This window comes from Mastigoproctus giganteus, chromosome 9 (assembly GCF_048544385.1).
Source record: "Mastigoproctus giganteus isolate SK-2022 chromosome 9, ASM4854438v1, whole genome shotgun sequence".
NCBI lineage: Eukaryota > Metazoa > Arthropoda > Arachnida > Uropygi > Thelyphonidae > Mastigoproctus > Mastigoproctus giganteus.
In genome coordinates, this window is record NC_143583.1 from 159,689,629 (window position 1) to 159,712,484 (window position 22,856).

Here is a 22,856-nt window from a genome sequence, read left to right on the forward strand (position 1 = left end):
GATAGAGGACATGACCCCTGCTAGGCAGTATGGCATGCCCATGCCACACCAGAGGGGAGTTTGGATGGCGGGTGGGGGAGACGAAGAAGAGCTATCTCCCCCTGCCATGGATAAGGTATACAATTAGAGTGGGGGAAGAGACTGAAGACTGGGGGGGAAAGGCAGAAGCATGGGGACGATAGAGAAGGCGACCCCAGGTGGTCAGTGAGGCAGGCCCATGCCTCACCAGGCGAAGAGATGGGTTGGCAGGGGAGGGAGGAAACAGAGCGTGTCTCCTCTCCCTCCTGCCGGGGATAGGGAATTTAAGATGAATAGGGTAAGGGTACCCCATTCAGCTCGCCATATAGCATTTGGCAGCGGAGCTGCTAGTGGTTCTAGTCAGTTTCCAGGAGCGATCGGACCGAAGCATGATCGGTCATGGGGTGGTTCCCGTCCGTTCTGCAGTCTTTACCGGGTTTGCTTGTCGGCGTTTGTGGGGTCTTTCTTGTGACATTTCCCATCCATGTGGTGTTTGCATCAATGTTGTTTATAGAGTCATTTCTCATTTATTCAACTTTAGGTCCACTTCAGGGTTTAGTGCCTTGATTATCGGAGACCATTGGATTCAGGCGTCTTCCACGGGATGATTTCCTTTGAGGTTTGTTCATTTCCTTATTGTGTCAGTTGTTGATTGCGATAAGAGCTCTCCGTCTTGTGAACAGGGCCAGTGCATAGCTGGAGAAAGCCTGATATTCTTCCTTGGTGTCCAAGATGTGGTACTCCTGGCCGTATGGTAGATACTGTATTTTGGTGATGAATGCGCTGCGGAGGTCGTCATACAGCTGGCAATCATGCATGAGGTGCTGCCAGCTCTCCAGCCCCCTGCAGGTGCAGGTGGGATCTTCCTGTATTCCGAGTAGGGATAGCTTTGCATTCAGAGCTCCATGTCCTGTCAATAGGTATGTGACTTGTAGGCCCGGGGAAAACCAGGGTGGGAAGTTCGGAAAAACCCGGCCAATGTTGGGCAGAAACTTTCTGGTGATTTCGCCTTTTTGCGAGGTGGCCCATCTATCCTGCCACATCTGCAGCAGGTGAGCATGCAGCTTTTTCTTTTCCATAGTCTTGCTATTGATGATGTCGGTGGTGAATTCCAAACATGTCTGTGGGATACCCTTGTCCAGGTGGTGCATGAGGCCCCGTCGAATGATCTCTAAGTCCAGTGGAAGGACACCAGCAAGGACTTGCAGGGCATGCATGCTCACTGTGCTGCAAGCTCGAGTAATGGTCAGAAGGATTGATCGGTGAATCGAGTCAATGATTCGTTTATTGACAACAGTTGTGGCTTTCTGATACCATGCGCCAGATGCATACGTGACTATTGGGGTGAAGATGGTTTTATAGAAAAGACGTAGCACCCGTCTGTCTAGGCCCCAGTCTTTGCGAGTGACTCTGGCAACCAATGCAGTGTATCGTCTGACTTTTGTACGCAAATATTTCAGGTGGTCCTGAAATGATAGATTTGGATCTAGAATCATGCCTAGGTACTTCAGCTGCTTTGAGAATTTAATTGTTTTCTGGTCAATCTTGATTTGTGTAGGGCGCCTGAGGTTGAGGCACCCCTTGAGCAGAATGGAGTTTGTCTTTGCAGGGGAGATTCTAAGTTGATTTTTCTTTGCCCATTCCTGAAGGGTGGACAGAGCCCGGTTTGCCAGTGTCTCCAGTTGTGTCCTTGAGTCCACTGACACTGTCAGTAAGAGGTCATCAGCAAAGGCCTGCGATTTTACCTCGTCAAGGTCTATAGCTAGGAAGGAGTCCATTACTATGTTCCACAGTAGTGGTCCAAGGACCGAACCCTGTGGACAGCCGCGAAATGTATTCTTGGAGAGGGTCCCATAGGGAGCAACAATCCTGATGGATCTGTTTGTGAGGTAGCTCTTGATGACCCTGTAGAGGTTGCCTGGGATCCCAGCAACCCGAAGCCTTGCCAAGATGCTTGGCCACCAAAGTGCATCGAAGGCCCCAGCAAAGTCCACAGCAATCACAAGGAAATACTTCTTGGTGCATCTTGTTACTTGTTCTTGTAGGTGTATTAAGGCATCCACGGCTGAGCGACCCCGCCTGAAGCCAAACTGGTTGGGTGAGGCCAGGCCAGCCCTGTCATAATATTGCTCTATTCGTCTATAGAGAAGGCGTTCAAGTAGTTTACTTGCAACTGTGAGAAGTGCGATCGGTCTGTACGATTCTGGGAGGTGTGGTGGTTTGGTTGGATTTTTCAGGATTAGTTTGACGTTTGCTTTCTTCCACGAAGTCGGGAAGGTGCCACAGTGAAGACAGAGGTTGAAGAGGTTGAGCAACAGGTTCGGGGAACACTGTACTGTCTTTTTGATGATTTCGGGCTCCAAGAGGTCTGGTCCAGGGCATTTATTTCCCCTAATTAGGGTGGCAGCACTCTTGAGCTCCTCCATGGTGAAGTGAGGTTCTGTCGTTGCTGTTTGATAGCTTTCATTTTCTAAGCAGAGTTGGATCTGCTCTGCAGATCAACGAAATTGTCTCTGGTTGTATAGCCGGGTGGAAGACTGTGTCCAGGATATTGGAAATAGTCTGCTCCCAGGTTGTGGACATGCCTCCTTGGGTCAATGTGGTGGCGGCAATAACTTCCCCTCGGGGGAGTTTATTCATGGTCAGTTTGTAGACGATTCCCCAGGGGTTCTCGTTTCCCATAGTGGAGACCATGCGCTCCCAAGATTGCTGTTTACAGCTTCTGATTTGGGCTGTGTAAGTGTTCCTTGCTTCTTTGTAGCGTTGTCGGAGTACTTCAACCTCTGCCGTCGGCCAGGAGCACCTCGCCCGCTGAAAGGCCTTTCTTCTGGTTTGTGTTTCTTTCCGGAGTCGTTGCAGTTCTAGGTTCCACCACGGCACAGCCCCAGGGGTTGGATTTTTCTTTTTAATAGCGATGTCGCTTGTGTGCGTTATGATCTCTGTTATCTTGCTTTGGAGGTGATCTGGGTCTTCGAGGCACTCAAGCTCACTCTGTCTCTGTTGTATGCTGGTTTTTAAGGTACTTTGGAAGAGTTCCCAGTTTGCTTTGGATATGGAGTATCTGTGAGTGGTTTGTCTAGCTGCCGGTACTCTAGTCAGTGATCTGTTGAGTTGGAATGTAATGGCTCGATGATCAGATGTTGTCCAGGCCTCTTGGACGAACCAGTCGGTAGTATTATTAGCGATGTTCCTGGAAGCCAAGGAGACATCTATGGTGGCTTCCCACAGTGTATTACTAAATGTGGGCAGATTGTTTGGTTGGTTTAACACTGTCAACGTTGAATTTGCAAGGAACTCTTCCAATATAGTTCCGTTTCTGGTGCCACGTCTGTCTGGCGTGTGACTATGTCACATTGGTGACTGGCAGTTCACGTCTGCCCCTACTATAATTTTAGCGTTGGGAAGGGTGTCAGCAGCCAGTTGGAGGTATCTTGTGGCGAAAGTTATGTCTTCGCCCGGTCGACAGTAGAGGGCAATAACATAAAATGCCCCCAGAGCTGTGGTGAGGTGGGCACATGCAGCCCAGGCTGTGCAAAGCTGTGTGATTTTGGTCACCGTAATATCCGGATTTCTGACCGTGACTGCGGCCCAGAGGGTGTCGTCCTCGAATTGTACTATCTTGTAGGTCAAGGGGTATCCCCTGACTATCTTCATGTGTGAGTATGGCTCTTGTATTATCATGACATCTACATTCTCCTCTTCAGCCTTGATACGGATCTGATCCGCTACTGCTCTGGCCCTCTGTGCGTTGATCTGCAGAAATTTTACCTCTGTAGTATTGTATCCTCTAAGGCGCGTCCCCATAATCCAGCCTGGATTGGAACAAGCTCTTAATTTTCAGGTAGGTGGGGCACTTGTTATCCCTGATTGAGTGGGTGCAGTCCAGCTTCAGACTCTTGCAGTTGGTGCAGATTGGGTCAGTACTCTTGTTTGGGCAATCCTTGTAAGTGTGGCCTTTTAGCATTAGCATTAGCAATGCTAATGCTAATGCTAAAAGCATTAGTAGAGGCATTTGATGCAAGAAAGCAAGCTTATGCAGCATCATATTTTGCCGAGCAGTGGCCGCATGTGGGGTCAGTCTGGGTGCAGGTGTGCGTTGTATGCCCATATTTACAGCACCTGAAGCATTTGGGTACAGCCACATGTTCACGGAAGCGGTGGCTGCCCCAATTTACATATACTCTGTTCTGGGTGTTTAATACTTTCCATGCTGCAGGCACAAGTTCAATTATCCAGTTTCATTGAGTGCCATTCTTGGACTTGGTTGAATATTTTGGTGTCAGCAGTTCGTCCCTTCTGTGTTCTGGGAGAGCGGACATCAGGTTTCTTTGATAGATTTCCTCTGTTAGTTGATCCGGGGTCAGGTCTTTATCCAGGTCATAAATAACTATTGAGGGCCCTTTTCTTTTAGGGGTAGTCGCTGTGAGCCCCAGCTCAGTGATTTTGGTATTAGTGATAATTTTTTGTGCCTCCTCCCTTGTTTCTGTCTCTATCAGTACTCCGACATTTCTAGTTTTCCTGACCGACTTTATTCTGGTTGTCTTGAATTCTTCTTTTAGGCTGGTCATGATTTGCATCTTTAATTGTTCGCTTGTTTGATTTTCCTCAATGATTGTTGGTCGGAGCACCACCAGGTGTGGTTGTTTTGGCAAGGTCTTTTTTGTTGTAGCAGGTACACTGCTTTTTATTGCTGATTCACCGGCTGACGTCCTCAGCGCTTGTGCATAAGATGGGGCACGCTGTTGCATTTTGTTTGCCCCACCATCTAGGTATGCCTCCAGTTTCACAGCAGTTGTTTCATATTTTAGGTTTGTCTAGTAGACAATTGTCTCCAACTTTGTCCAGAGGGAAACAATCTGTCCCCTAACACCAGTGGTTATCCGGTTGTTAGAGTCTTTCATCAGATCCTCAAGGGCGGTACGCAGGATTTGAGTTTTTTCTAACAATGTGCCCTCTGGCCAGGAGGGGTCCAAGGGTGCAGAGGCCTCTGGTTGTTTTTTCTCCACAGTCAAATCAATTTGTGGGAGGGAATCCTTCCGGGTGTCCTTTAGCTGAGCACTCTGGCTTCGCATTTCTCTGTCAGGTTTGGGCGTGTCCAGCTTCTTCCACTTATTTTTCGTTGCTGGTACAGTCCTCATCTCATAGGTCGCTTCCTGCATGCTGGTGTTCTTGAATTCCTAATGAAGTGCAGCTGTATATACCCAATAAAAAGGCTTTTTTTTTTTTTCCTGCTAACACTGCATTTATTCACACACAAGTAGCTTAAGAGTATTTAGTTTTCAGAATTCCATCTAACCTCCTACTACAGCACTAAAAGAATCTACAATAATGGCAATAAATAGAGAATAACTTATCATACGTTATGAAGAACTCTGTTCCCCTATTAGCTGTGCTTATATTACATAGTGATACGCGACATAGTGAGCGATCACAAAACTCTATAAAGTTGTAGTACTTATAGGATTCACTTCCTAATTTGGTCAACTGCACCAAGAAAAATTTTTCGATACTTAACGAGCATTTTTCACTTTTAATGAGCGTCCATTATAGTGCAAATTTAATATCTGAAGGTGATGACAGGTCTGCTGTATAGATCTTTATGCAGATGGTGAAATTTGCGCCGCATACGTGCTATTGAAACAAGCACTGGGTAAGTGTGAGAAGGAAGTAAAAACGAGAGACACAAAACGGTGAAACTGGCAGCTCCGAGCGACACCCGTCCAAGGTCACGGAAGGGGGGAAAATAGCCCCAGTCAAATTTGCGAGAATAGAGACTGTGGTGGTCATGCAAAGGCGTGGCCACCTCCCTAAAGCTTCGGCTATGGCGCCTAAGCGGAGTGACCAAAGAACAATAGCGGTGAGAAGAAAATGGAAGAAACTCGAAAGAGAGCTCTAATAACACAAAACTATGCTTACCAACAGAATCCTCAAGTTGTGATTATCCATTTGATAACAAACTGCACTTTTAACACGAAATAAATCCATAGTTCTGACACGATAATACAGAACATTTGTTGTACAGTAAACCCCCGCTATTCGTGGTATCTGTATTCGCAATCACAGATTTAATATAAAATGAAACCTAAAAAAATGTGAATTCTAAAGCGCCGTGAATATTTTCCGCCATAAAAAAACATGGGCGTGGCTAAAATTATCTTTCCCGGTCAAAACAGCGCTCAGTGGGTGTGGGGAGAGGGGTGACAAAATCGCGAGCGTGGATGTTTCTCGCTAATCCTTGTTCAGTATGTGTAATGCGCTTGTCATGGAAGATTTCGTCGTTTGCTTTTAATTTATATGCTTATAAATTGATATGCTTATAAAAATGATAAATCTACCGTTTTGCGGTGTAAAACAGACTTTTTCGAGTGTGTTAATGGAAGAAAGTGACTTTATTCTGGACAAGTTCTTTCTAACCCGTACAAAAATATGGCTACGAATAACAAGGGAAATGTGAAAAGATCAAAGAAGGCGATGACATTAGCGAATAAAATTGAGTTATTAGACAAAATTTCTAATGGTGAAAGTGTCTCCTCAGTGGCAAAACATTATAAAATCAATGAGTCAACGGTACGATCAATCGAGAAATCGGAAGAAAAATCCACCGTAGTGTCCGTGAAAACGTGCTAATTGCTTCAAATATTTGCTCTGTAACTCGTGATATTAAATTAGAAAAAATGGACAAGGCTTTAAAACTGTGGATAGAAGACTGAACTCAAAATAAAATTCCGTTAAGTTCACTCATCATTCATGAAAAGGCAAAACTCCTTTATCAACACTTTAGCGAAACTGGTGATAGCACTGGCAGGATAAGTTTTTTAGCTTGCAAAGGCGCTAGTCTTTGATATTCTTACTGAGAAAGACTGAGATTCTGTAAATTGCAGTTTTAGAAATTAGGCATCTGCATGATGGATGACCTGATGGAAGTGTATAAGGCTTTAACAGGTGAAGTAAACTTAATGCTGATGAATCTTTACTCTTTCTCAGATGAAACACACAAGGGAATGTATTTAAATTGGTAAAGGAGGTTCCAGGATAGATGTGCAGAAATTTGTGTCAGCCAGAGCAATCAATTGTTGGAATAACTTTCCACCTGATTTTGTGGAGGTGGGTAGTTTGAACAAATTACTAGAGGGAATAGAGAAATGAAGTGTTTTTTTTTTTTTTTTCTTTCTTTGTTTTTTTTTGGCGGTGTTGCATGTGCTTTACTTTCTTTTATCATGTTCCAATACTACTACAAAATTTAAATTGAAGAAGAATGGTGGTTGCAGAATAGACATGCAGAAAGCCAGAGAGTAATTAGCTGAACACAAGTTTATTCCAACAATCAACTGGTTGTTGGAATGAACTTCCATGTAGTGTTGTTGAGGTAGGTAACTTGAATAAATTTAAAGATGATTTGGATCAACTATTAGAAGGAATGAACAAATGAAGTGGATTATTATTATTATTGTTGTTTGCTTCCTTGCACCATGTTGCCATTATTAATACTAATTAAATTTAAATACTAAAGCTAGAAATTCTTGCCCTTACTCCTCCCTGTTTGAAAATTACAAAACAATTTATATTCATCATTTATATAAAGCTATGTTGAACTGAAAGTAAATGCTGTTGATAATCATCATTAATATGAATCTTAATTTTTTTTAAAATTTACAAAGGTAAGCCTTCAATATCTTGATCTGCACCATCTACTTACATACTTTCTCTTAATTTTAAATGGTGTGGTCTTATGAGTATACTAAGAATAACTTGAACATTTTCTAGGCTACTATGTTATTTGTGGAATTATCATATACCCTTGCCACAGAAGAAGCAGAAAGGATAGGTTTGGATCACATGGCTCGCATGTCAGGGAATGAGGCTGGAGAAAGCTCTCTAGGTTCGTACATTAAAAAAAATCCTCCCTTTTGTTTATATCATTTATGAAATATCATCAAATTTTTGGAAGTTCTGTGATATCACATTTGTTCTATTGAAAACCAAAAAATTAAAAAGCAGCTCCAAAATTTGATGCTTATCAAAAAAAACTGTTTATTACACATTTTCATAATTTCAAAAAGTCTTCAAAATTTCATTGAAACTAAAAAAGTTAAGCCTTCATAAAATTCTATCACATTATCAAAATTCACAAAAATATTTTATAACTTGAAATTTTTGCTTTTGTTCTCCGTATTTATTATGCCTTATAATATTGATTTGCATATCAAATCACAGAGCAATGATCCATCATATGGGCTGTCTCATGGCCATTTTATTTATATCTATGATATTTGTTTACTGCAACATTGGCAGAGTGAAGTTTGCCATAGGGATTTTGGCTTATATAAACATATAATCCCTTGATTAATGATATTGTAATCGATTGCATAGAAATGATTGTAAACCAAAATTATTGTTAATGGAGGATATGAAATATGCTTTAAAGGCTTAATCCAGATGTTTCCAACTTTTTATACCTTGCATCCTACTTCAAATATTTCATGTTTCATGCCTCCATTTCCAGAATAAGGGCACATAAACAGATTTAACATAATTTAGCTATAAATGTACACAGTTTTATAAATCAATCTATACTTGAATGCATTTATTCACAAACATTTGAAATAAAATATGCTTCATATCTGGAGTAGTGGGATGGTTTGTCCATATTACATTAAAAAAAGTGCTTCATATAAACAATAAACAAACAATACTTGTCTCTTGGGAGGGGCAAGGTGCATCCCACACTTTGAGAACTGCTGGCTTAATCCATTTCACAATCATTGGAAGTTGAACTTTCTCGCAGAAAAAATATCATTTAAAACACAATACTGTACATTATTTGGTTTTTTTTTTTTTTCATATTATTAAATAAATGCAGTATTTATGGTAACATTGTTAAATTTGTAATTAATAGCTGAAAAAAAAAAAAAAAATCTAAATTTTAATTAAAGGAGGTTGATGGAAAAGTTGAGCCTGGAGAAACTTAACTTCTGGATGCTGCATCTCTCGATATTTCACAAAAAAAGTGCTTCATACAAACAATACATACTCCTTGGGAGGGCAGGGTGGGTCTTTGAGGTGGTTGCAGACCTTCTTTCAAGTATGACAAGCTGTGCTTGCTACCTGAGAGTCTAAATGCTGATGGAACTGATATTTGGGTGACACTCAAATCAAGTGGACCTAATTTCAGCAAAGTGTGGTCTCTCTAGGACAGCCAAAACCTCTGCTTGCACCTTCATCATGATGATGGGATTGTTATTCACCCTGGGTGTAACCGCCATGTGCAAGTCCTGAAATAATGACACCTAGCACACTGGAGGTGACTACCCAGGTGCAAACCAATGTGAGCAGGGGTCAATGTGTGGCAACCACACCACATGGAGGAATGTTGCCCTTCTCTGTTACCAGGCAATACTTGGTGGTATATGACTCTCATCAACTGGGTGCAATACCACCACTTTGCTTATTGGACGCTCGAAGTGGTGGAACCCATGTTTAGTTTCCAGAACAAAGAAAGCTCTGGCAAACCCACCTCCTCCATCTCTTCCACCATGCAGTGTGATTGATGTCTTTTGAGTTTATGATAGATATCATGGTAAGATCCAATCTTCCTTACATTTTGAGGCTACAGCTACAAAACTTCGCAGGGTGGACCCTAGATAGTACACTGGACCGAACCTATTGGTAACTCTCAAGGAGGCTTCTGGATCAGCTAGCCTCTACTATGCCAGATAGCAACTGTGTGTGTGTGTGTGTGTGTGTGTGTGTGTGTGTGTGTGTGTGTGTGTGTGTGTGTGTGTGTGTGTGTGTGTGTGTGTGTGTGTGTGTGTGGGTGGGTGGGTGGGTGGGTGGTGGGGGAGGAGTGTGTATTCTGGGGCATTGTCAAGGCCACATTATGTCAAGGAACTGGGTATATTCTTGCCATGTGTACAGCATATCCAAAAATTTCATTACTTCATACAGCATGTCCTTGCCATCTTTTCTTACTTCTGAATACACCACGAATCGTCAAACTAATAGAACAAACATATGTGAAAAGATCTAAACCTCCGAAACACTTCCTCATTCATTTCATAAATGGACATGGTCTCACTTCTAATCTCAATGATGTCCATTTCCACTTAGAGTCTGCCAAATCCCATGTACTTTTTCTGACAGAAGCCCAGTTACCGGTCGTCGATTCAATCAATGTTCATCCCAGTTGTCTGATTATTCACTGTATCATACCTTTCACTTCAAAGGTGGTACTGGTCCATTCTGATATTCCCTGTCAGAGACTTGATAATTTGGAATCTCCTCATTTCGATCTTCTCTGGCTTACTTAAAATCTCTCTACTTCATTCTGTCAAATTCATCTGTTGCCTCTATCATTCTCCCATTTCCACTAATCACATGGAACTCTTTGACTTCCTCTCTTTGAAACTTGACTTTCTCCCGCCCAGCTTTCGAAACACAGAGGTAATTTTCCTTGGTAATTTTAATGTTCACTACTCTAGCTGGCTTCCATTTTCTAATTGCATGGACCAGACCCAGCTGGTCCAAATGCTAAGGCTTTTGCAGTTACTAATGACCTTTCACCAATTCATGTACCTACCAGAATACCATACAATCCTAACCACTTAGCCAACACGCTTGATCATTTTCTCACAACCCTTCTAAGTACACAGTCAAGGTGAGTGGTCCTCTAGCCACCTCAGATCAAAACTTGGTGATGGATTCTTCTCCAGTGGAACCTTTTTCTTGTGGACATACTCAACTTCATGTTGTTTGGCATTACGATAATGCAAAATGGGATGATCTGAGATTTCTTTTCCGCTTTTCCATGGTCAGATTATTGTTTTAAATCTTCTGATGTCAGTGTTTGAACAGATTGTGTCAGTGAAATTATTCTAGTAGGGATAAAATCCTTTATTCCACACTCCACCTTAAAATCTGGTCTTTTATCTTAACCTTGGTTTTCCAATATTTTGGCGTTTTTTTTGGTTGGTGCAGCATAAGCCATAGGCCTTCTTGCACCATGTGGCCATTACTAATACTAATAAATGTGCTAAAGCTATTCAAGAGAAGAATGTTGCATATTGTAATTAGCTTGTTTCCAAATCTCTAGGTTTATTTTCTGCCTACACCAAAGCTCATAACAATTGTAAAGCAGTTATTAATTTTGAACTAGATTTTGAATAGACTAAGAGTAGAAACTTGCTTCTTATCTAAATGGTAGCTGAGCATTCTGGTTTCTTGCCAAATTTAGTTCTTTTCCCCTTTTATATTAGTGACCTTCTTCCATTGACCAGTAATACTATCCATAGTTTTGTTGATGATAGTACATTGCATTCTACCTTCCAGTTTGAGAAACCTTGTCCTGCTCAAACAGCTTCAACTTCTTGAATATCCTCTACCAATTTCTTAAATGCTAATCTTCAGGTAATTCTCTAGTGGGACAAAGATAACTTAGTTGATTTCAATCCTTCTAAAACTCTCAGTCCTGTTTTATATCTCTCAAAAAGAATTCTTATGCTTATCTTCGAGGACATTCTTATTTCTAGGCAAGATCATATATCTCTATTGGGGATTACCCTGACTTCTAATCTCTCTTGGCATAAGCACATTATAAATATTGCTTCCTCTGCATCTAAAAAACTGGGTTTTCTCTTCGCTCTCAGTGTTAATTTTCTTCCAAACAGCTGATCACTGTGTAGAAATCGCAAACCCGCCCATGGAATATTGGAATGGAATTATCATGGAATATTGTTCCCACATCTGGGGGGTGTTCCAAAACCTCTTTCAGGCTGGTTGGTTGTTATTGTTATTTGGAGCATTAGCAACTAAGGCCATATTGCTCCGGGGATATGCGGTGGTCATTTCCTGACCTTTCCGCATCCTCCGTATTTGGTGGTCATGGGCTCAAACCCCAGTCTGATCAAGAAGCGTGTGCTACGCACTGTTGCTCTTGCCCACCTGGCTACGGAGGTGCCCTCTTTCAGGCGTCTTGATTCCATTCAAAAGAGGGCAGTTAGGTTAATTAATGACTAATCTATAAGACACAGAGTTTCTCCACTCTGTGTCTTATAGATGTTCTGTTTCTGCTGCATGCTTGTTTGTTATTTGGTTTTTAGGAGCATTAGCAACTAAGGCCATATTGCTCCGGGGATATGCGGTGGTCATTCCCCGACCTTTCCGCATCCTCCGTATTTGGTGGTCACGTTAATTTTCTTCCAAACCCCCCCCCCCCCTCCCAGACTTCATATAGCTCAGATCAATGGCCAAAAATCCATCTCAGTGGCAACATCCTCTAATGGACGAGTTGAATCTAGATATTCTTCTCCTTCAGGAACCATACTGCATCCGTGGAAGGGTCTCTGGTTACCCCCTGGCTTTCAGGAAAATCCAGACGACAAACCAATTGTGCCTCGCTGCTATCATCGTCCACAATCCAGACCTAGTAGTAACACAGATAGAATCACTCTGCACTCCCCATCTAGTGGGGGCTACAATAGAAGGCAGCTTCGGCTGTATTTCGGTCCTAACAGCATATTTCAAATTTGGTACAGATATCCTCCCGCACATAGCTCAACTGGAACAAGCTCTTGACCTCCTGGAGAACACTGATTTCATTATAGCAGCAGATTTGAATGCCTGGTTGACACAATGGTTCAACACCTCTACCGATGCAAGAGGAGACGTGTTAGATGAATTCATTGCATCACACAGCCTTGAAATCATCAACAGACCAGGACAACCAACCACCTACTCTTCGGGAACTGGAGAGTCTAACCTGGACATCACACTGACTACTTCTTCTCTTCGCAGTAGACTCCTTCATTGGCAGGTGCATGATACGGCCACTACTAGCGACCATCGCCTCATCACTTACAGTGTCACCGATTCTGCCCTCCCTCGTCAAGTGTCTATCCAGGATATTGTAAGATTCTCTATTACAACAGCGAACTGGGACCAGTTTGACAATGTAATTCAAGATGTTCTTCATGACCCAACTAGCAACTTCTACCAATCAATGAACAGTGTGCAGAAAACAGACTTTGTGCAGAGTCTACTCCTCAAAGCTTCAGAGGCTTCCATGAAAAAATGTTCCAGGAACCCAAGATCTGTACCATGGTGGTCGCAGGAACTCACTAACCTGTGCAATTCTCTGAAGCGCGCTCACAAAGAGTACCAATGCAAGAGAAGGACTGAACCTGCCCACATTGTAGAACAGTATAGAGACCGATTCAAAGCAGTCTGCCATGAATATATGAATATACTAGCAAAATTTACCATGCCAAGCAAAGCTCCTGCGGTTCCCTTGTCGTTGAGGGGAATCGGAATCCATCGGGTTTAGTCCACAAACTCTTGAGGAATAAGCTGGGATCCATGGCTGTCATACACTCTGTCTGCTCTGATGACTCATCTGAGACCGGGAAGATACAATCAACCGGATTCTGGATGAACTAATATATCAGGACAACACCAACTCTGACACTGACATCCACAGGAAGATAGCAGTACAAAATTCCAGCTTCCAGCCAGACATTATGGAGGAACCATTCACAGAGGAGGAAGTCGATGCAGCAATTAAAAAAATCAAAAAAGGTAAAGCTCCTGGTCTGGATTTTATTGAAGGCAAGACTGTGCAACATCTCTGGGCCATAGCTCTAATGATACTTCTTCAGCTCTTCAACACCTGTCTGAATGAGGGTAACTTTCCATCACGTTGGAAGCATGCTAACCTGAGGCTGTTACCTAAGGATCCCACAGGTACCTCCAAGATGTATCGCCCGATTGCACTGCTTCCCATTCTCGGCAAGGTTTTTGAGAGACTGCTGCTCTCCCGCTTCCAACCCCGATATGAAGCCAGTGGTTTGGCATCCTCGCTTCAATTTGGATTCAAACAAGGGTGCTCCACAATTGATGCTCTATCTAAAACCCTCAAAGTTGCAGAACAGTCGGATGCAACTTATGTACTGGCAATCTTCATTGACTTCAAAGGAGCTTTTGACACAGTGTGGTGGCCGGGCGTTCTTCAGATTGCCAGAGTCTGTAATTGTACCTGGAATTTCTACCACTGCCTCAAAAGCTACTTCTCTAACCGCAAGGTCAGCATCAAAACAAAATATCACTGCATCACCGGACATCTAACCCGAGGCTGTCCCCAGGGCTCCATCCTGGGGCCAGCTGTCTGGAATATGATACTTGACGAATGGCTCCTGAGGGATTACCCACACACTACTCAGCTTTCTTACGCTGATGACATGGTTATCATCATCGAGGGCCCCACCCGCGCCACCATAGAAACCCAGGCTACGGTTGTTCTCTCTGCTCTGTCCGTATGGGCCACGGAAAATAAACTCTCAGTCTCCACTGAGAAGAGCAAAACCCTCCTATTAAAAGGCAAACTAGACTTCTCCAGACCTTCTACCATACGTTTTAATAGCTGCCCACTGAAAAACTACCGATCGGTGAAGTACCTAGGAGTAATTTTGGATGACAGAACTTTCATCCCCCATATCCAAGCTATCAAAGAAAAGATAAAAAATTATATCACTATGTTAGCACGCTTTACCCGCAAGGACTGGGGTCTTAAAGGACCAACTCAACGCCTTCTATATTCAGCAGTATTTATACCAATTGTCACATATGGAGCTGCAGTATGGTACCACCGAATGACTTTAGTGCATGCTCAATGTAAAATTCAGCAAATTCAACAACTTATGCTACTACAAATGACCCGCACATGTAGAATGACATCAACTACCATCGACTGGGATCACGTGATGCACTCATGCAAGCCCAACGTATACTTAGATCTAAGAATCCAACTACGCCTAGACCTCCACACTACATCACTTCGGCCAGAAACCAAGTTATTGGAATCTAATGATGCCTTCCATGCACTGACCAGTTATGCCAACGAGGTTTTTCATCGCCGCTGGCATCACCTGCAACTCTCGAACACTACTCCTGGATAATCTCCTCTAGACAGCAACTGATACCCAGCACCGAAAACTTCCAGACATGAAATTGCAAATTGTGGCTAGCCCTGTTGACGCCACTCCGTGATTCTCCATTGTGACGATCCTGGACTCTTTAATTTGAACTTTACCTATTCTCTTCTTCCTACCCACAGTCCATCTCCAGGACTCCTACAACTGCACCTAGCACTCTTCCTGCTCCTTCTCGCCTGGGAGGATGCCTATGCTCTGTCATCCTCGCTATCTTACCTGTCTTCCACTTTCCTGTCTCTTCTCTGCTCTTTCCTTGGCTCTCCCCACTCTCGCTCCTGCAGGAGTGTGAACGACCCGCCAGATGTCTTTTACTCCCTGGTCCGACTCCTTGTGCCAGTGGACGGATGCTGGGAGGCTCCTTCCTGGTGATCGCGCCTCCCAGTAACGAAGAGGCCAGTCAAACAACACACTACTCACACATAACCCACACTGGCTGGCTTTGCTATGTTAACAGAGTATTTAATGTGGATTTGTGGGAAACCACGGGAACTGCATAACAATAACACTATGTCCACTATATGTGGGTAGCAGGTCTGTGTCTGCTTGTAAATATTCTATTGTAGAATTTATATCTTCGCCAGGTCTGGAATAAAGTGAGATAACATAGAACTGTCCCACAGCACTAGTGATATGAGCACACACTGCTGTTGGAGAGCAGAGGTGACTCACCTTTGTGACTGTAAGGTCAGTGTTTTTAACTACTATTGCTGTAGAAGGGACACTCGAGGTGCATTCTATGATTTTGTAGTTTCTTGGGTGTCCTTGAACCCTAGTCATGTGTGTGTATGATTCTTGGAGTACCAAGATGCCTATGTAATTTTATTCTAATTTGAGCTTGATCTGATCTACAACAGCTCTTGCTCTTTGAGCATTCAATTGGACGAGATTTAGAGCCCTAATCACATTTATATTTTCAATCTGGCCCATAATTGGTCCTAGATTGTATAAGTTTTACCATTTTTTTAAAGCAGGGACATTTGTCCTCCCTGATGCTGTGTGCATAGTCAGTCAGCCGTGCTGCCTTGCACGGCTGACTGACAAAATGTGCTACCTTGCAGGTAGCACATTTTGGCTGCTGAGACTTATTTTTGCAGCTTTTGTAATCATGGCCAGTGACTGCACAGTGACTACAGACTGGTTATTTTTGACTGCAGTCCCTGGCAGTATTAGCATACTTATGACATTTAAAACACTTTTATGGGGAAATGTTCCCAGAATCTATGCTGGCTGCTCCAGCCAGCATAGATTCTCTGTTGTTCCTGCAGTGCCTTCCATATTTTAGGTGTAATTTTTGCTATTATGTTAAATAATCCATTTCTTTTGCTTTTGGTTCCTCTTTTTAGAAGGAATTCAGCAGAAAATTCATCTATTGTCATTATGCTACTGAAGTTTTTATAATATATATCCATCATTAGGTCTTTTTCTAATGTTGCCTCTGGTACATCAAAAATTAAGATGTGAGGATTTTTTCCTTTTGGCTTTTCTGTTTTAAGCCCAAGTTTTGTGACTTCTTGTATTGCTTCCACCTTTTTTTAAATCCTCTTTATTTGCTACTTCCAGTAGCACCCCATTTTCTTTCACTTTTCTCATACTGTTAATTTTTATGTCCTTTAAGTAGGGCTTTAGTTGGTCATCAAAATGGAATGATCAGTGAGATTTCTATTCTTCTTTTCCTTGGTTGGATTATTGCTAGCATCCTACTTTTCTTCTAACCTCTGTATTGGTAAACTGCTTCCTATCTTTCCCAATATACTCCATTTAGTGCCTCCTGTGGTCTTCCATTAAAAGGATATCAGAAGAATTTTGAACAGTCCTGATGCCAAGAAAGTGCCAGGTCCTGTTTGTATTTCTCCACTTGATCTCAAAACCTGTGCTCCTGTTATCCTATACTGTGTTGCCTTTTTACACTTTCTTATTCTACTGGTGTCATGTCATTTTGCTTGGAAATTTGCTTATATCGAGCCAGTTCCTAAAAAGAGCAACAAATTCCTCCCATCCAATTATCATTCCATTGCACGTACTTCTACTCTTTTTAAAGTAATGGAGAAATTCATTAACCGCCAACTCCTGAACTATCTAGAAACCTTCCATCAGATCAATGAACGCAATATGGATTCTATCAATCGCAATCTACTTGTAATATACTGGCTTATGTTACCCTATATATAAATTCAGTTTGGCGAAACTTAAGCAGTTGCTCTGGACATTTCAAAGGCTTTTGATCATGTTTGGCATAAAGGTCTTCTAAATAAGCTTCCATATAATGGTTTGCGAACTGTTTTTTGTAATTGGGTATCTAGTTTTCTCTCTGACCACTCACTATGGCAGATGGCTCTCTGTCTTCTAACCTCTCCACTAATGCCGGTTGTCCTGCAAGATTCAGTTCTTTTATACACTCTTTTCCTCTTGTACATTAATGATTGATAGCCTAAATAAATTTAGGGCAGAGCTGGACAGGTATTTGGAATGAATGGAGGGGTGAAATTGGAGCTTTTTTTTGCTGATGCTGCATAAGCTTGCTTTCTTGCATCGTGTGCCTCCACTAATGCTAATGGCCTTCTTCCATTGACCAGAAATCCTATCCATAGCTTTGCTGATAATAGCACATTACATTTTGCCTTCCTGTTTGAGAAACCTTACCTTGCACAACAGCTTCAACTTCTCAAATATCCACTACCAATTCCTTAAATTCTGATCTGCACGAAATTCTCCAATGGGATAAAAATAACTAGTTAATTTCAGTCTTTCTAAAAGTCAGTCCTGCCTTATAACTTGCGAAAAGGATTCTTCTGCTCCTCTGCTTATCTTAACCAACACTCAGATTTCTAGACAATCTCTCTATTAGAAATTACCCTTATTTCTATTCTCTCTCTCTCTCTCTCTCTTGCATAAGCATATCACAAATATTGCTTTCTCTGCATCTAAAAAACTGGGTGTTCTCTTCTGAGGGTCAGTTAGGTTAATTAATCAACCAACTCTTACAAAGTCTCCCACTCTCCTTTTCACAGACATTCTGTGTCTGCTGTTTGCCTATTCTGTAGTTACTTCCATGGGTGCTGTTCTTCTAAATTGGCTTCTATAATTCCCCCTACCCTTTCCTAACCAGTCTGAACACATGCCACCACCACTCATCATCCTTTTACTGTCCAACTTGAAACTCACAAAACCAACTTTTCTTCTTCTTCATTTATTCCTTCAACTTCTTTTTACTGAAATGACCTCTCTTCACACATTTCTTAAAAATTACAATCTACAGAAATTCAAGTTTAATATTAACAAGTATCTTCTTTCATCTTCCCAACCTTCAATCCCCACAGAGTATTAAGTACTGTAATACCTTTCATGTTTCAGGTTTTTATGAAAAAAAAAAAAAAAAAGCGTCATGCCATTACTACTGATGTTACTTCATAGCATTTTCTAAATAACTTCTTTCACATAGTCTTTGAAGTCGTCTATCGCTTGTTCATCCATAGGTTGGAACAAAGAAGTGAATTAGCTGGCAGAAACATCACCATGATGAAATCAAATTCGCATTCCAAAGAAAGAATATGTTCATGGTCATAGCAAGGTGCATGTTCAAAAGCAGTAATGCCATCAATGCCAAGTTGTTAGTAATCAAGTATTTCTTTACTGCAGGACCAAAAAATCTAGTTCCCCATTCAATAAACAGATGCTTGATTATCCATGTCTTGCAGTTGGACAACCTTTTGTTGCTTATATACCTTGGGATTTTGGATTTTAATTTATAGTCACTTAAATCATTGGCAGCAAAAGCAATGAGGTTAACCTATTCTTCATAGCCTTATGAAGCCCTAGCAAAGCAGTTTCACCCATAGTTATGTAATTTTTCTTTAGCATGTTATCACAAAAGAGGCCACTCTCATCCATAATGAACATAATGAACATTTGGTGAGGAAAATAGACTTTCACTGCCATTAACTCACAGAACTCAGCCTTCAGATTCTTAATGTATGAAAAATCACTGCTGATAACCAGACACAAGATTCTTCTTATATCTCTAACACGCTGCTGTAGAAAATAGTCATCCAGTAAATCTACAAAAGTCTTTATAGTGATCAACTTGAGTTCTAGTCAGTATCTGGATAAATTTGGTTATGGTGTTACTATTAATGGAACACAGATTGGAAAATATCTTTTTTTTGGTAGAAATTTGCAAATGTTCAGATTTAGAAGAATTTATTGAAAGCTTTAACAGGACAAGATTATTAGTGAATTCTATCTTTAAGAATGGAAATTTTGTGAGATAAGGGAGGTTTCAAAAGAGTTAGAGTTAGTCAAGACTTTTTCCTTAATTGGCATAGGAAATTATATTAGGATGAGACTGAGTCTCATCCTCAGTCTCATCCTAATGTAATTTATACTATGTAACTTCTACTATATAATTAAAAGGCTGAGGAACGGAGGAAAACAGAAGTGTTCAAAGAGAACCACCTTGTGGAATGTCTGGATGAAACCGTGATCCTCCTCTGAAGATAGTTAATATCTACTATTAAAGTTTGAGGATGATCAGGATGTTTCCTAAAATTGCAAAGAAAGAGTTTAGAAGGATGAGTACAGAAAATTAGCATACTGCATTAAAAGCAGAGCTAATGTTTGTATAAATAATGTCTACCTGACATTTGCCATTAAATGCTTTTAGGTTGTTAAAAAACATGACTCTCCTCATTGTCCTCATGACTGTTTTGTCATGCTCATAGTAAAATTTGTACTCGTAGATTTCCATAATTATCAATAGGATAGACAATTTGCTTTGTCACCATATTTCCTCCTCACAATTGCAGGAACTTCTGGCATTAAAACATATCATTGGAGATGGGACCAGTGTATCTGAAATATTTGTATATTTTAAATTAATTATTTTCCATTTCCATTTATTTTCACATATATAATTATGTCATATACTGCTATTACCAGCAATTGTAACTAACTCCTATACTGTATAGGATACACTGATAGGCACGATATGGTGAAAGCTGTCCTTGTGCTATTAAACTCTCAATTCAACAACAGTAACAAATTTTAGGTTGCAAGAGTTTGTGTAGAGGCACTTAGTTGTATAATTGGAGATACCATTATGTGTGTGATCATATGATTGGGAAGAACTGATTAGATAAAGATGATAATAAACAAACACTGTTGAATAATTTTTAAAATGGAAGAGGAAATCAAGTCGGTCCCTCGGGTTGATTGTAAACATTCTTTCAACAATGACAATCAAGGCTCTTGTTTTAAAACACTGAATGAAGCTAATATTTGGGGTCTTATTTGTGAGTCAAGTAAGGTTGTTCAGCAGAGTATGGTCATTCTGCAACAACCAAATCCTCTGCTTCTGCCTTCATATTGGTAGTTACTATTAGTAACTGTGTACATATATCCTCATGTACGTGGCCTACAACAACACAGTATTAGTAGTGGCAGATTATGTGAGAAAGCAAGCTTATATAGCAGTAGCCAGGAAAAAAAAATTCTCACATCACTTGTCCATCCCCTCGAATAATTTGTCTAGTTGTTCCTTAAACTACCCAATTCAACAACACCATTTGGTACTGTGTTCCAACAATAATCTACCAGCTGGCTGAAAGCAAATTTCTGCACATCTTATCCTGCAATCATCTTTCCTCAGTATGAATTTATGCACCCTCATATATGTTACCTTAGCAAGAGTAAGGATTACCACTCAGCTTACTTAATCCGTTCATAACCTCTGAGTGTCATTGATGATGAACATAGGAGCAGTAGATCCCTTTTGGCTAGAAACAAGGCAGGATTAAATTTTAGAATGATTGAAGTTAACTAGATTTTCCTCACTCCATTGGAGAATTACCTGGAGAATGGCATTTGATAGATTTGGTGGTGGATATTCAAAAAATTGATGCTCTTTGCGCAGTTTCTCAAATTGGAAGATAAAGTGTAGTGTGCCATCATCAGCAAGACTATGGATAGAATTTACAGTCAGTGGAAGAAGGTCATTAATATACCAAAGGAAAAGAGTGAGTGAAAGGGCAGTATCTTGAGGAACAGCATTCTTAAAGATGTTAAAAAGCAGAGTACCATGTACCCTCACTTGCAGAGAGAAAAGTGGATATCCAGTTGAAAAATCAAATGGCAGGACATAAGGTTGGAAGGCTTGTTTACACGACTTGTTGCCTACACGATAAAAAGCCTTAAGATGTCAAGAGTAACTTTTTGAGTTTCACCAAATTTTTCCATCGAAGGTGAAATTGTTGGTACGAGAGTTAGCAGAAAAGTAGAAAAATAGCTTTAATCTTTAGCTGAAGATGCAATAGAACCATCAAGTGGAACAGAGGCAGGAGTATATATGGACAGAAGTTGAGGCTAATTTCTTTGGCAAGAGACCAGAATTCTCAACTACTATTCAGATAGTGAACAAGTTTTGTACTCTTAGCTTCTTAAAAATTGAGTTTGGATTGATTAAATAACTGTTTTACAATTGTTTGCAGAAATGAAGCTGGAGATTTGAATACAAGCCAGTTATGATGTGATACTTTCTTATCACCCTTAGCACATTTATTGGTAAAAGAAGGTTTAGATAAAGGAAGAGATAAGATTTTTGAGTAGAGCGCAGAATTTGTTCTGCACTCTACTCTAAAATATTATCTTGTCAGATAATTCCTAACTTATAATTTCACTGACATAACTAAGCAGATTCTTGAATTAGAAGAATATAAATCATACAGATCATTCCATTTCAAATTCTTGTAATTTGTAATGCCAAACAACATCATCATCATCATCTGTCATCGGTCCGCTATTCTACGGGTCAACATATGAAGCCTCGCCATCATGCCCTGTCCATGTACTTCTCTCCGTCATTGATTTCACTCCAGTTTCCTCTCTTAATGACTTTGGTCTTTATCATGGCCTCCACCTCATTTTTGGTCTCTCCCTTGGTCTTTTGTCCCTTAATTGTAAATCAAACATTCTTTTTGGCAAATGCCTCTCATTCATCCTCTTGACATGTTTAAACCATTTCAAATGGGACCTTTCAATTCAATTCTGGAGTTTTTAACCTGAATTCTCTCCCTAATCACATTATTCCTGATTTTGTCACATCTTATCTTTCTGGCTATGCTCCTCACAAATCTCATTTCTGCCCCTGAATTCTGCTTTCATCCTTTTTTCCTCATAGTCCAAGTTTCAGATGCATACATCAGAATTGGTACATACTAGGTCTGACATATAGACTTCTTACATTTCAGTGGTATGTTCCTGTTCCAAATCAGATCTCTTGTCTGCCTATAGAAATTCCCTTCTACTTATTTCTTCATCTATCACTCCAGTCTTTGTAATGATGCTTCTTAGATTCTTGAAGTTGTTAACCATTTTTAGCTCTTTCCCTACCATTGTAATGTATCCATCAGGATTGCCACTCCTCTTTAGAACCATTACTTAACTCTTTTCCTGACTGAAAACCAGTTCAAATTCATTGGCCATACTAGCCCATATATCAACTTTCTGTTGCACTTGTTCCCTGCTCTATCTCTATATGCAGAGGACATCTGTGAAGAGCATGACTTTCATCTTGTCTTGTCCAAGTTGTTCTGCCACGCTAAATTGCACGTCATTTATGACAACTATGAATAGTAGTGGTGACAGGACACCTCCTTGCCTCAAACCTGATGTTATTTTGAAGCTCTCCGTCAACCCCATCACTGTTCTTACTTTGCTCACTGTGTTGGTGTACATATTCTCAATTCTCTCCACAAGATGTTCCTCTATCCCCAAGTTTCTCAAAACCTCCCACACTTTCTCTCTCTCTCTTCACTTCATCCATTTTTGGACATAAACTTCTTTATGTCCAAAAATGCCATCGAT

At 40.9% G+C, this 22,856-nt stretch overlaps 1 protein-coding gene across 2 annotated transcripts in view; it reads left to right on the forward strand.

Moving 5' to 3' along the window:
* The window catches only part of CSN6 (COP9 signalosome subunit 6), a 256,482-nt gene that overhangs the window by 151,097 nt on the left and 82,529 nt on the right, over positions 1–22,856 (forward strand). For both annotated transcript variants that reach the window (XM_090381728.1, XM_090381726.1), the window contains one exon: positions 7,783–7,897. In XM_090381728.1, the coding sequence (XP_090237854.1) occupies positions 7,783–7,897 (115 nt within the window). The remainder of the gene's footprint in view (positions 1–7,782; positions 7,898–22,856) is intronic.